Below are 15,844 nucleotides of genomic sequence, written 5' to 3' on the forward strand. Positions count from 1 at the left end.
ATTAATCTGGTTTAAAATTAAAGGGGCAACAAATCAATAAAATCAAAGAAACAAACATATAAATACATTTATTTGAAAACAATTATAGGATTCAACATGAAATTCAAAATATACTTTGTCGATACAACGCAATCATTCACAATTGTTTTAAACAGCTCAGAGAATTTCGATGCGGACGACGTCTTCAGAGTCACAGAGCCGCGCGCCTCTTTGCATTCCAAACAGTTAATTTCGTAGCCCCTTATAGTCAAGTCCTTAGCGCCAATGTTATAAGGTCGGTTTTCGTTCGAAAGCGTCCCTTTAAAACGTATCTTGTCGTCCGATCGCAGTAAACGTGTAAAATTCGTAAAATAATGACCAAAGTGTATGACGATTTCCGCGTGGCGCTTCAAAATACCGCCACTGGCTTCCATCATTAATTTCACTTCATACGTGTATCTGAAAGTAGATTTTTAAGATTAAGACTGATTTGTTTAATACACAATCATTAAGATTTTGTTATGATCATAGCGTATTGAGTAGCTACCAGATGAAACATCTATGCCGCCAACCTTCTTGAATTAAGAGATAGAATCCTCAATTATTATTATTTTTATTGCTTACATGGTTGGACGAGCTCACAGCGCACCTGGTGTTAAGTGGTTACTGGAGCCCATAGACATCTACGACGTAAATGCGCCACCCACCTTGAGATATAAGTTCTAAGGTCTCAAGTATATTTACAACGGCTGCCCCACCCTTCAAACCGAAACGCATTACTGCTTCACGGCGGAAATAGGCAGGGCGGTGGTACCTATCCGTGCGGACTCACAAGAGGCCCTACCACCAGTAATTACGCAAATTATATTTTTGCGGGTTTCATTTTTATTACACGATGTTATTCGTTCACCGTGGAAGTCAATCGTGAACATTTGTTAAGTACGTATTTCATTACAAAAATTGGTACCCGCCTGCGGGATTCGAACACCGGTCCATCACTCGATACGAATGCACCGGACGACTTATCCTGTAGGCCACGACGATTTCACATGTTTATCAAACAAACAAAAGTTTACCACCAAACCGTGAAATACTCGAAAGCAAGATTTTCAAATCAAACATTCGATTCAATCAATAATTTATAGCACGAACAAATAAGTCAATATCCATTTAAATTTTATTAGTAAGCTAAATTACTATACATCGTATAACATGGTAGTGTTTTGTTAAGTTTTGGTCAAGGCTATTTATTATTCATACTTAAAGTGAAATATCTTTAAATAACAATTTAAAACAACCTGTCGATTGACATTTGGTTCAAGCGACGTTTGAAAAAATCTTAACTTAAGTTCAGCATTGCTGATGTCCATGAGCGACGACAACCACTTACCAATTTCCTTTGTTGGCAAAATATCAAAACGCCACGAAGTGTTTAAAATTAAGAAATTTACTCACTCATTCAAGTTATCAAGATGGCAACTCTTTCCGCTTTGCCTGGCAACACTGCTAACGAATTCGCATTCCGCCACAGACTGAACACCGTCCGAGCCTCGACACACATTCGAATACTCCTCGCCGTAATAGCACTTAAAGTACTCTTGCAAGAAACCCGGCAACCAATACGCAAAGTCCCTCCATTTATTTTTGACGTTTAATAAACTGACATCTTTGACATAACCTTCCCAGTTGACGTTCGCGCCCTCTAGTACCGAACACTTGATTTGAGTTGCGGCTATATTATAATCAGTCCAAGATGGATTGTTACAGTGAGTGTAATAATCGTCCCAATTTATGTGGTAATTGTTGTCTTCGTATTCGCTAAGGAATTCGTTTTTTAGAAGGTTCTTTATGCTCGGCTTCTCATCGGCCAATAGTTCGATAAGGCCTGACGGGAGACCGTCATCGCGTATGTTCAAAACGAACTGGTTCCCAAAGTATATAATGGCTAATGTACCGAATACGAGCTGAAAATAAAAAAAAATTAAAACTCCATTCATTAGCTTTCCATAATAGACCCCATTGATTCATTAAAGATAGAAAGTAGCAGGACACACAATCATATACAATACTCGGAACTTTTTAAGAGACTTCGCAAAAAAATCTCACGGTAAGCCATGAGAAGATTTTTTCAATAATTGATTCTTAATTCAATCGGTAAAATATAATACGATCAACCAATTAATCATTATTAAATTTACAAATAAATGCCTACCTGAAACGGAGTGACAAATCGCTTCGTTGCTTCAGACTTTGCCAGCAAACAAGTAAAGCCCAAACTTAGGCCAAAGCTCAACACCATGGTCGCCGTATAAATAATCCTTGGCAACGTAATGTACTGCAGAAACGCGAATAATGGCAAGGTCACGGTCATCACTCCGATTAATGGAAGAAATAGGAATGAACACACTAACGCCAATGTCCCCCTAATCAATCCGTACGTGGTACAGCCATGTGAAGACATTATGAACATCTGCAACCAGCTTAAAGTCACGCAATGTGGTAGCGTTTGTTTAAAAAAACCCTGCCAATCGCTTCTGCGCGCCATCAACACCAAAATGACCGGTATCAACAACGAAAAGAACATTCGACCGTTCAAACAAAACTCTATGCTATTCCCGAGGACATAAGACGGATAATTCGATATGTGAAAATCTAAAAATCTCCACCCCTGATGTACAACTGTATCCTTCTCGTAGGGGTATTTGGCCAGCACGTTAATGGCGAATGAAATTAGAGCTAAAACGTCCGGATAAGGGTTCCCGTTAGCTCCAAATGAACACAGTGTAAGGAACATCAGAAAGAAGGACAACACGCAGAGCTCAGAAAACGGAACCCATTGTGTTGCTATAAAGGGATATAAAAATAAATTCACAAACAACGCCACAAAGAACTGAATGAACGGACCCAGATTGTTGCGTACAAACAAATTCTCAGACTCGTCTGGTTGCAAATTACCGTCGCTGTACCTCAAGAAGAGACCGGACCACTTACGAAAATCGATAAACTGTCGTTTCGCATGCAACATTTTGAACGTGCAAATCACCATGGCGACGAAACTGACGTAGTAAAGGACTAGCGGAACTAAATGATACAAACTATCGGCACTAACGAATAGATACGCTATTAGAACTAAAGACAGCTCTATGTTGGATAATCTAAACGAAAACGAACCAAAGTAATAGAGTAGTTTGAGATATAAAACTTGTAAGAAAACTATTGGATGTAGAAAGGCTTGTTGAAGCAATGGAATGTGATCGAGAGACTTAACGCTAGGGTCCGTTAAGGTCAATTCATAGCTGACTAGAGGCAGTTCGCCCTGACAATAATCGACCGCTGCCGATACTAGATTGTCAACTGTCAAGTTACGTATCTCTTCATTCGAACATCTGTCAGGTACATCTGAAAAAAAAACACAACGTTCTAAGAATGATCTTGTCATGCTTTTATTGTATCATGTACTTTTGACTTGTCGAGCGGTTTCACCCAAGTTACTTTTCCCCGAGATAAAGAGTCGCTTGCTTCACTATGGTTTTTATCGTCCATGCCAAGCTCATTACTACAGTAACATATTGCTATGTATTGCTATTGTGCGATATAAAAATTAATTCTGGATAAGATCTGCGAAAAATCCGTTCTTAATGAGTCAAAATTAAAGTCTATCGAAGGGATGGACTCTTAAATCTCGTGATGAGTTAGTGGTTTTTCTCTTTTATATATAGTAGTTTACAAGTAGATCGTTTAGTGCCCAAATATAATCCAAGAGGCCCCATGGGTTGTGTTTTTCGGCAGCAATTACCTTTGCTTTAATTTTCTACGAGTTAAGGGCGATTAAGCTTTTATTGCTAATATTTCAATTAATTCTACCATAAAGCCCTTTTGTTAAGATATTTCGTTGATTATTCCAATATTTCGGTGTTCCTAAAGTGAAAACTATTTGACTCAGGGCGGTTATAACCCGTGAATCATTCTAGAATGTCCTATTAGAAGCTGTATCGTTAATTACCTTCTTCGAGGTCATGTGAGGTACGCAGCGTTCCATTACTGTTTATGTGATCGCCAGCTTGTAGGTCAGATGGTTCTAATGCTTGTGCGGCATCGTCTAGCGCATTTGCCGCTTCTGCAAATAAAAAATCAGACATACTTTTTCGCGCAGTGAATAATGAAGTATCAAATTAGTAATTATTACACAGATGAACCGAAAATTTTAGGTAAAACAGCAGAACCGAAAAGTCCTTAGTTTTAAACATTACCCGCTCCCACTTTAAAATACTCAGCCGAACGCAACTTTAGCAACTTTAGATGTGACGTCATTTGGGGCCAAAATATACAACAAGCAAACTATAGATTATAAATGAAAATACAACTATTAGCCACATGTAATTTGTAATTACCTTAACGTAAATATGTTAACGTTAATTGATATTTAGCGATTTGGAATATAAATCATTATTATTTATATGCAATTAATACCAAATTTAAGGTTGAACAAGCAACATGAATTAGCATCGTGTTAATTACGTCAATAGAGTAACCATCCTTAATAACATTAACTTGGCAAAGTCTTTATTGATTTTATGTTTATATTTAAACTAGCTGACCCGGCAAACGTTGTGTTGCCTTAAATAAGATTTCTAGGGAAATTATAGTCTAATATATAAAATTCTCAAAAACCTCATTCAACCACATAATATAGTAAGCGGCACGTAAGTTGGCAAGGTTTTGGTGTAGTGGGGGTAAAGTCGCGCATAGTGTACATTGCAACAAAAAAATGGTCACTTTTATGGCCCGCATATATGTTAATTTTATTTTATTAAATTTTTTATTTGCCATAATTTATTTTTAAGCCTGTGTGTTTAGAAGAAAGTTAAAGAAAAGAGAGGAATTCGTGTAGTGTATTAGGTGTTATAAATAAAATAGAATTAAAAGTTAAAAAGTTTATTTAACAAAATATACTTAATATTAAAAATTATGTGTCGCCGTCGTCACTATCATTTTCTAATAGTGCTACCCCTTGGATTAAATTTATGGTAGGACCTGAGCTGGTGGAAGGAGTTGGCTCCTCATCGTCGACATAACGAAGAGTCACTGTCGTCACTGGCGTAAATAATAAAACGCTCAGTGACTGAATCGACTATAATTATGGTCATTGGTATTTGGTCCTGCCATTGCAAACAAATTTAAAACAATAACACTCGTAACAAAAACTGAATATAAACAAAGGGTTCCTACAACTTTAGTAGGCACATGTGTAACCGGGAGCGAACGGAACGTTGACGCGGTGCGGGAGGGGAGAGTCCACTGACTCACCAATCGCGCGCTCGGAACGGTGCTACGTCTTTCCCCGCGTCCCGCTTGACAACCAAAGAGACCTAAAAAACGACTTCTGCGCATCTAGCGACTCTTGCCAAGTTACGCGCTGGGGACTATACCTCATGATAACCAAAAAAAAAATTATAAAAAAAATATGTTTGGGGTGAACAACCCTTATCACTTAGGGGTATGAAATATAGATAATAGCCGATTCTCAGACCTACTGACAATACTATTGATACACAAATAAAACCAAAGAAACATGGCTGAAAAATGTATAGTGAGTAAGACAGGAGACCGGATTCGTCCTCATCCCTACTACGTGATGTTTGCTGGATGATTGGTGACACCTGGCGGGGATAACTGATCGATTGATAGTTGATCAGTAGTCGACCGGCGAGGGCAGGAGATCAAATTGAATTAAAAAAAAAAAACATAATTAAAGGAACTTGAAATTATAAACTCTGAATAACAATTTATCATACTACAATTATAATATTTGATTGCCATCTTGCAACCTTATTGCGGATCTGTGCATAGAATAAAAAAAATAAAAATCGGGATGGAAAAATAGGGGTTGATCGTATAAGAGTGAAAATTGAGAGTAATATATTTTTTTTTATTTCAAGTCATGACAAAATAAAAAATAAAATCTTGCCAAAAAATTTAAAATTTATAATTAACAAATAAAAAATAGGGGTTGATCGTAGAGGGTGAAAATTTCAGAGTAATATGAATTTTTTTATTCTAAGTCATGACAAAATAAAAACAAAATTCTTGCAAAAAAATTTAGTTTTTAATTAACAAATAAAAAATAAGGGTTGATCGTAGAGGGGTGAAAATTTAGGGTTGTATGTATTTTTGTATGCTGTATCATAAAAAAATAAAAACAAAAAAAATTGTCTAAAAAATTAAAAAATAAATTTAGGGGTGGACTACCCCTAACATTTATGGGGATGAAAAATAGATGTTGGCCGATTCTCATAGATACCGGATAAGCACAAAAAATTTCATCAAAATCGGTCAAGCCGTTTCGGAGGAGTATGGCAACGAAAACTGTGACACGAGAATTTTATATATTAGATGTAAATCAGAGTTTTATGCGTAATTTTTTTTTTCATTTCTCTTGTAATAGGCAGACGAGCATACGGCCCACCTGATGGTGAGTGGTTACCGTCGCCCATGGACTTCAGCAATGCCAGGGGCAGAGCCAAGCCGCTGCCTACCGCTATGGTACGGACGGGTCCTGTCACGAGTTACGACTGGATGGTTCATAGTACCTGAGTTATCGTCGTCAGGAGAATCGCTGTCTTCGGCCGCTGTCTTCCGTAACGTCGTATTGCAAATCTCTCTTATCCGACGTTCGAGTTGAACCGTTGTTATGTATTGTTCACCATTCGACAAACTACGAACAGATAATAAAACTAATAGAAAAATGTAACCCCCTAATATGATGCGATATATCCCTATCTACCTATATTGATTGGTGTCGGTTGATAATGGATTCATTTTTACCGCCTAAGACCAGAACGTTATCAGGCCAAGTCGTCGTGGCCTAAAGGATAAGAAGTCCGGTACATTCGTATCTAACGATGCAATGGTGTTCGAATCCCGCAGGCGGGTACCAATTTTTCTAATGAAATACGTACTTAACAAACGTTCACGATTGAATTCCACAGTGAAGTAATAAGGTCGTGTAATAAAAATCAAACCCGTAAAATTATAATTTGCGTAATTACTGGTGGTAGGACCTCTTGTGAGTCCGCACGGGTAGGTACCACTACCCCGCCTATTTCTGCCTATTGAAGCAGTAATGCGTTTCGGTTTGAAGGGTGGGGCAGCCGTTGTAACTATACTGAGACCTTAGAACTTATATCTCAAGGTGGTTGGCGCATTTACGTTGTATATGTCTATAGGCTCCAGTAACCAATCAACATCAGATAGGCTATGAGCTCGTTCACAAATCGAAGCAACAAAAATAAAAAGGCCACTATAAAATGAAGTTTTAATTTCACAATTCTTTTAAAAGCGGCTTATGATAATCGGAAAACGTCGTGGGTATACGATTAGATCGGGGGCAACGTTTTCAGTGAAGTTATTTTACCTGGCAAATAGATCTCTAGCCGCTTTCCTAGCGACTGTCTCCTGTCTGCTAGCCGCCAGACAAGACTTGGCACGTACTATCGCTGCGCTGTCCTCATCTATGACGCCGCTACGGATACACCTGCGAATACAATTGGGACGTCCAATCTCATACCAAAAAGATCGGTACCATGCAAATTTGAGATAATCAACGTTATTCTATCTCAAGTCAATCCTAGCGCTTACTGTAGCTACAAAATAAGACACGGGACGACTATGAACTCTAGATCGTAATGGAATATGCAAATTCGAAAAGGGCACATGTCGCATATTTTGTTAAATACGTTTTTTCATATACATGTAGTTTTGAGGCTTACCTACACCCATTTTATAATAATTCCAGTAATTTTCAATTGCTAATTAAGACTAAAATATATCTCAAAAGCTAATATTTTAAATTTTACACTGCTTTAGAAAATAATCAGTTTTTTTCATTTCCTGAACATTATTTTACATTTTAAGAGATCTGCCCTTTTCGAAATTACATATTCAATTAAAAATGCAATGAGCTTTTCTCAAATGAATGCTTTAATAGCCAAACTAAACTGCAGCTCGCACTAAACTGAAGCAGTAACGCGTTTCGGTTTGAGGTGTCGGGCAGCCTATAAAACTAAGACTCACGTTTCGAGGTAAATGGTGGCATTTACGTTGTTGATGTCTATGGGCTCCAGTAACCACACACCACCGCTTGGACTGAGAGTTTGTCCGCCCATCTTAGCAATAAATAAAAATTAAAACACAAGCCATATTTCAAGGTTATTTTCTATTAAACTGTTTATTAGACTACAACAACAAAATGACGTGTACAAATTTTCGTGTTAATCTGATATCGTTAAGTTGGTAACAATTACATTGAGATTCCGTGACATATATAGACAGACAGAGTATATTATAGACTGAGTTAATAAGCCATATATCACACGTATACCAATATTTTATGCAAGGCATTTATGTACCTGCCTAATTTTCGCTATTATTTTACTGTGTGACATTTCTATTATTTTAGAAATTCTTTTTTTTTCTTCTTTTGGCAATAGCGTTTACTTTTAGCCAATGACGTAAATTAAAAGATTGGGAAAAATTCTATTATTTAAGAAAAAAAACCTCACGTAGAACGCTGTAGTTCCTCATGTACTCTGCCCCATTTAATCTTCCACACGACAAAGTCATTACTATCGAAGTTCATTTATACTTTACGCTATTAAAAATAATAAATATGTTTGTGTTTGAACAATGCTGGCGGTATGTCCACTACATCGTGCAATGAACATCTCTCAAACAACAACTCAATATAATCGAGTTGTTTGTTTGTTTATTTTTAAGCTATGCGAGATATTCAAAGCAATTACCTCATTTCATTGTTCACAGTGGTCAGACGAATTTAGAAAAAAAAACATTATTATTCTTTAACAAACGACATGAAAATGCTTTATGACACATGACAGTTTTGATTAATCCGTTGATTAGACAGTGAATTTATGTTTTTTTTTTAAAGTAAAAACTTCTTTAACGCTTTTGTAATTTGAAAATCAAAGAAACGGAAATAACACTGAAAAGAGACAACCATATCTATTGGATCTACGAGAATGAGATAGAATACTTCTGAAGCATTCACTTCTAGCTTGTGCGAACAAAACATCATTCTCTTGCCCTTCTCCCAGTCACCTGAGGTCGGCGCAACATGTTTTCTCTTTTTATACTCCTCTATCATCTACCATTTCTTCGCTCACTCCCCTCTTACACATATCGTCTTTCACCCAATCCATCCATTTCTTCTTGGGTCTACCTTTTCCTCTATATCCTTCCACATTTATAGTTAACACTCTCTTACCAACCTCGTTTTCATTTCGTCTCATCACATGTCGATACCATCGCGCACTTCTCAACTTCTCTGTCACAGGTGCCACTTTCAGACTCCCTCAAACATATTATATTACATATCGTGCGTGTGCGACAAAACATCATTTTTATTTACTTATATACCAGCTTTTCCGCACTCTATTCATAATTGAGACTAGTTGCACGGTTTTAATATCGCGTTTATTATTACCGACATTACGAATACCTTACTTACCTGTGTTGAACATGAAACATTGGTGAGGAAACTACATCACTATGGTATTAGGGATGGTGCATTGGAACTTATTACTTCCTATTTATCAGGAAGGATACAAACAGTAGATGTGAAAGGAAATAGATCTTCAGGCACCACGTTAAAAATGGGTGTACCTCAGGGTTCCATTTTGGGTCCTTTTTTATTTCTAATATATATAAACGATTTGCCTAGTTTTATTGAGTCCCGACACGAGGTCGTATTATTCGCAGATGATACATCTTTATTATTTAAAATTAAACGACAATTACAAGTCTATGACGAAGTGAATGATGCGATTTCGTGTGTGGTTCATTGGTTCCGTATCAATAACCTATTATTGAATAGTAAGAAAACGAAATGTATTAAATTTACTTTAAAATGTATTAAATCATCTTTAAATGTGAGACAAGTAGATAGTAATGTAATTGTTTCTGAGGAATCATTGGAGCTTGTTGAGTCAACCGTATTTCTTGGTATAACAGTGGACTCCAAACTGCAGTGGGGACCTCATATTCATAAATTGGCGAGTAAGCTTAGCTCTGCAGCATACGCAGTAAAAAAAATTTGAATGTTAACAAATGCGGACACGGCTCGTTTAGTTTACTTTAGTTACTTCCACAGTGTCATGTCCTATGGCATTTTGCTATGGGGCAATGCGGCCGATGTAGAAATGATATTTATTCTGCAGAAAAGAGCTATACGTGCTATTTATAACATGCACTCAAGGGAATCCCTGAGGGAAAAATTTAAAGAAATTAAAGTTCTCACTATGCCATCCCAGTACATCTTTGAAAATTTGATGTATGTTCGTAAACATATTGAGGAGTTTCCTAAGATGTCGGACATACATAATAGAAATACTAGGAACAAACACAAGCTTGTTGTGCCGATGAGTAGGTTACATAAGATACGAAATTCATTCGGGTGTTTGTCTGTGCGCCTGTACAACAAAATCCCACAAGATGTTCAGAACCTACATATAGATAGGTTTAAGAAAACTATTAAAGAACATCTGTGCAATAAAGCTTACTATAAAGTCAATGATTATCTAGAAGATTGCACAAAGTGGGAATGAGTTGCTCGCTCCGGGAATTTCAATATTGTAAAATTGTTATGTTATAATTACTTATTGTAATATGAATATTAAAAAAAAAAAATATTTAATATAAAAATAAAAATCTAATATTAAAAAAAAAAAAAACATGCCCGCTGAGTTTCTTGCCAATTCTTCTCAGGACGGAGGCTAATTCTTGTGAATTGGCGGTAATTCTTTTGACGTTCAATAAGTATGTACTTTCATTTATGTTGAATAAAACTTTTTTGATTTGATTTGATTTGATTTGATTTGATTTGATTTACAGTTCTCGTGGGCATTTCATGGACGACTCGGGTGTTACTTGTCAACATTTGAATATTGTGTTAAGTACCGTCAAATCTATACATATAAATAAAATTGGAGTGTCTGTTTGTAATATTGAAATAGCCTCTTTTTACTACATGCATATGAATATATATACGGTTCATACACCAAAATAACATTTTTTACAATTTTGGTGTGTCTGTCTGTCTATCTGTCTGTCTGTTTGTTCCGACCAATCTCTGGAACGGCTGGACCGATTTTGACGGGACTTTCACTGGTAGGTAGCTAATAACATAAGGAGTAACTCAGGCTACTTTTTTAGACTAGCTTCGCCCCGCAGCGTCACCCGCGATACGACAATAACCGCGGGTAACGTCGCGGGACATCGCGCGACTCACTCGGGCTCAATTATAAAATTTAATGTTACCGAAGCGAAGCCAGGGCGGGTCGCTAGTCTTCAATAAAATATAAAAAAATTTATTAACAAAAGTTTTTTTGGAGCCTTCAAAAAAAAATTTATACTAACCTTCTTAAAAGCCTCCTTGCTTCCGGGTGTGCTTGTTCCGTTGCGCATATGAGCCATTCTAAAGCCTGTTTGAAATTTGATATCTTGTCAGCCTCAAGCTCTGAAACATTTTATTTTTATTTACCAACTCGAACAAGCTTAAAGTTGGTTTAGCGACGCATTATTAGACCTTTTTTAGGCCTTTCTTTATTTATTAATGGTTGGACGAGCTCACGGCCCATCTGGTGTCAAGTGGTAACTCGAGCCCATAGACATCTACAACGTAAGCGCCGTCACCCACCTTGAGACATGAGTTCTAAGGTCTCCATTTTTACAGTACAACGGCTGCCCCAGCCTTCAACCGAAACGCATTACTGCTTCGCCGCAGATACAGGCAGGGTGGCACCTACCTGGTGGGACCTACTCGTGTAGACTAACACGACGCCCTATCACCAGTAATTACGTAAAATTTAAATAACTTCACTTCAGAGCAATGTCAAATCGAAAGTTTTATACCTACTTCATTGAGTTTAATAAGAATTATTAAGCAATCATTTCAGTCTACATCTGTTCAAATATCTTTGTGCAATTGGAGGAAATACAATACGTGATGATTACATCAATATTGCAGGTTAAATCCAAACCATTTTAACATCTCTTTTTTTTGTGTTTCAAATAAATTTAGTACATTTTAATAACACACTCAACAGAATAGCTTTATGATTAAATTGTAAATAGCTGTAAAAAATATAAATAAATAAATAATAATAATAAATAAATAAATAAATAATTACTAACAATCACGCCACGTTAACTGGTCCCGTGATAAGTTTGTAAAGAACTTGTGTTACAGGTACCAGATAACGGATATAAATGTAAGATTTTTATTATACACATACATTATATTTAATATACATCCACAACCCTGGAAAAGACATTTATATTTATCATACAAATATGTTCCCTTGGCGGGATTCGAACCCGCGACCCCCTTGTGTAGTGACCATGTCATTTACCACTACACCAGACGGCCGTTAGAACTAACTTTATCCATATTTTTGTCTAAATTATTCACTTTGTTTTCAGATTTATTTTTTATTCTTTTATTTTATTATTACAATTATAATAATCATAGAACAGCTAATTACATATGGATTATTACTATATATGTATGTAAGATGGATAATAAGAGATATGGAGTATGACTGACTGAGAGAGATAGGAGATGCCCTGTTAAAAGCTAAGAAAGACTGCGAATGGATGTTTTAGATATCGTTTTATTTTAAGCTAGAGAAGGACTGAGGGTAGTTACTCGATGGAATGGAAGACATGTTGTTACTCGGAAGACGAAGGATATGTATATTTTATTTATTTTGCTATAATAAAGATGGAATCCAAATCAAGTTTGTGTGAAACAATCAACAGTTTTATTAGCTCAATCTGAATAGAGGATCCCACTATAGATATTATGTATATACATATATAAATAGAGATGATGACCAAAATTTGTGTTCATGCTCTAGCCTCATTGACCTCCTTCTGAACTATTTTAGTTATGCAACAGTAGACCTGGCTTGGAGTTATAGTGTGAGAATGAATTCCAGGCCAATAATATGTCATATTATTTGATAATGATTTTCCATTTATGTTAAGACATTTTGATATTTGGCAATGTTTTGTTTAGTGTAATCTCTTATACCTTGTACTATTTACACTCACCACATTTTTCTTCCAAGAGCTGTTTAGCCAGTACCACTTGAGATTCAGCACAACCATCCTCAGCTAACTGATTCCTAAGTCGACGTAGTGACCCTTGAGGTCCATCTGAAACAAGATCGTTCTTCAACAGTATTAAAGGTACATTCTTTATGTATGACATTTGAAGTATATATAAGTAAATTATACAGAATAAAGGAAACATTTATTTAAAAGAAAATTGTCTCAAGATGTGGCATGTTTTCATTGTACCACTAAAACAGCTGCACCCTTTGCAGTTTGCAGTCATATGTCTAGTCTCAGCCACCACAGCAAAGAACCATGGTAATCTTAGACAACTGCAAAGGATTTAACAATGAGACTTCTATGCACTTACAGTGTAGTGTACAGTGCCTAGTAACAAGGTGGAATGATGATATACATGGAATAGCAGGCAATGGCTATAAATGAGGCCCAGAATCAGGTTGCATAAAAAGACTTGGTAATAGTATATGTCCAACAGGACTAGAATAAGATGTTAATGGATGGATGATGTGATATTTAAGCTTTCTAAAGTAAGAAACTTACTACTGACAACACACATAAATAATAAGCAAATATATGCGGGGGTCAGGGTTCAAATGTTTATTTACAACAATTTAATATTAAGCTGCAAAATTCACACTATAAAATTAAATAAATAAATGCATAAAATAGTTACCGATTTTTACTAAATTTGAATATTCACAAGGTCAATCGGAAAACTAAAAATGTGTTAATGATGAATTTTCGCTATCATAATCAGTTTTCTTAATTCATCAATCATTGTTAAATTTAATTATTGTGCCCCTACAATAAACTCCTAAATTTTGAGTTTAGAATTTTGACTTACCATGTAAATTCCACCGTTTGCGTCCCCCGGGCATTACCTTTTAATTCATTTATAAAACACAAAAATATGAAAGGTTTCCAATATATTTTATATATCCACAATAGTTGCTTTATCTAAAAATAGTTTTATTTGTTTGTTTTGATTAGAAAATTAGTAAGAAACGCACAGACGGTTCGCAATTTTTTGCTTCAATCTCAATGCTTGTGTCAATTGTCAATGTCATTAAAATTTGACTTGGGAAAATTTTGCAACTGCAAATTCATGGAAACATAATTTAAATAAAACCTAAATGCATGTTTTAAAATTATACTCTCACACTTAATTTAAATAGCACTTTTACTTGACTCAGTTGACTGTCTCCCTAGGTACTATGCTTTAATGGTGTAAACTGTAAACGTGATTCTATATTGTAGAAAGTTACCGTGTGTGTGGATTATGATTAAATTTAAGTCCTACGCGATCGCCCACACACGCATGCACTCATTTAAGAAAAAAACTAACGTGTTCTGAAAATAGACAAACTTTTCGACAAGGGATTCCTTGTTTATTTTCGGTTCTCCTAATTTTCATTTTGTAGCAGCTTGTTCTATTTGAAACTTGCTTATTCCGGTTATTGACCTAAGTTCATGGAAATTCAGAAATTAAAATCAAGACAATCAATTTTATCTACAAAAATAATAGTGGCAGTAATTCAAATATTTTACAACTGTGTACTGTTGTTACTGGTGGTAGGCCTTCTTGTGAATCCGCGCGGGTAGATACCACTAACCTGCTTATTTCTGCCGTGAAGCAGTAATGCGTTTCGGTTTGAAGGGTGGGGCAGCCGTTGTAACTATACTTGAGACCTTAGAACTGATATCTCAAGTTGGGTGGCGCTTTTACGTCGTAGATATCTATGGGGTCCAGTAACCACGTAACACCAGGTGGGCTGTGAGCTCGTCCACCCATAAAAAAAAATCATTTTACAATACAATTTAAGTAACATTTATGTGACCTTGCTCAGATAAAAGTGCTATGAAATAGTAATATGTATATTTTTATCCAAATTCTCAAAAAAACAACGACATTGTAGGTATTAATTTATTTTAGCATTCAAGCGAACTATCATTCCTAATTGCCTTAATCGTATATGCAAAGAATAAGTATTATGGATTAGGACATCGTGACCCACTTGCTGTGATAAATTGATCAGGAAGTCAATATTGGTTTCTTTTTTGACGAAAGCATACAATGTGGACTCAAAGTATTAGAATTATAAAAAGGTTAAGAGGCTCAAACATAGTACATATTTCTATTTATATAGTGATTTTATTTTTGAGTCTTGCCAAGAAGTTGATAAAATTAATTTCGTTTCATTCCAGTTTAATTGTTACTTTCATTTTGGTTTCAACCTTACGTATATTTCTTTCAGTAGCAAAGTATACTTGAAATGTTTCAATTGCAGTTGAAATGTTGCATTTAGTATGTACTTTACTTTCAACAAAATGAAAAACTATTAAGAATTCTAGCTAGGAACTCGAGGAAATAATCTGAATTGTTTTATTTTGTTATTATTATGATTATGTTATGTTATTTGGTGCATCTTGTAAACGTGTAATATTAGTTTCTTATTAAACGTTTAGTATTTAAGAAAATGCACAATTTTGAAACAAAATCACGGAACGCTGTTTGTAGTGTTCTTTCAAATTCATTCAACTGCATTGAACTTCTTATAATTTCCTACCAAATTACTGAGATGTTATTTCATTTCATGTAACTCTGCACGGTATCTATAGCTTATGTTTCCTTTGCATAATCAAGAGTGAATAAAGAAATAAAAATAAGTTTGACATACTCTGGTTTTAAGTAGAGATGGCCAAAAATGGC

The 15,844-nt window shown here is 35.7% G+C and overlaps 1 protein-coding gene across 5 annotated transcripts; it reads right to left on the minus strand.

Moving 5' to 3' along the window:
• Positions 1 to 53: 53 nt before the first annotated feature.
• LOC101737669 (wolframin) lies at positions 54 to 14,474 on the minus strand. Of its 5 annotated transcripts, none has more exons than XM_004922017.5 (9): positions 13,979 to 14,474; positions 13,111 to 13,215; positions 11,413 to 11,512; positions 7,394 to 7,513; positions 6,570 to 6,694; positions 3,983 to 4,096; positions 2,192 to 3,378; positions 1,435 to 1,943; positions 54 to 438 (listed from the first exon to the last, which is right to left on the minus strand). In XM_004922017.5, the coding sequence occupies exons 1-9, from the start codon at positions 14,010 to 14,012 to the stop codon at positions 69 to 71; spliced, it is 2,664 nt and encodes an 887-aa protein (XP_004922074.1). In that variant the 5' UTR covers positions 14,013 to 14,474; the 3' UTR covers positions 54 to 68. The 5 variants fall into 5 exon arrangements, with proteins under 5 accessions (XP_004922074.1, XP_012547057.1, XP_062532314.1 ...); XM_012691603.4 differs by having other exon boundaries at positions 13,111 to 13,231; positions 13,979 to 14,459; XM_062676330.1 differs by having other exon boundaries at positions 13,111 to 13,211; positions 13,978 to 14,314.
• Between the last annotated feature and the right edge of the window lie 1,370 nt (positions 14,475 to 15,844).

This window comes from Bombyx mori, chromosome 26 (genome assembly GCF_030269925.1).
Source record: "Bombyx mori chromosome 26, ASM3026992v2".
Taxonomy (NCBI): Eukaryota; Metazoa; Arthropoda; class Insecta; order Lepidoptera; family Bombycidae; genus Bombyx; species Bombyx mori.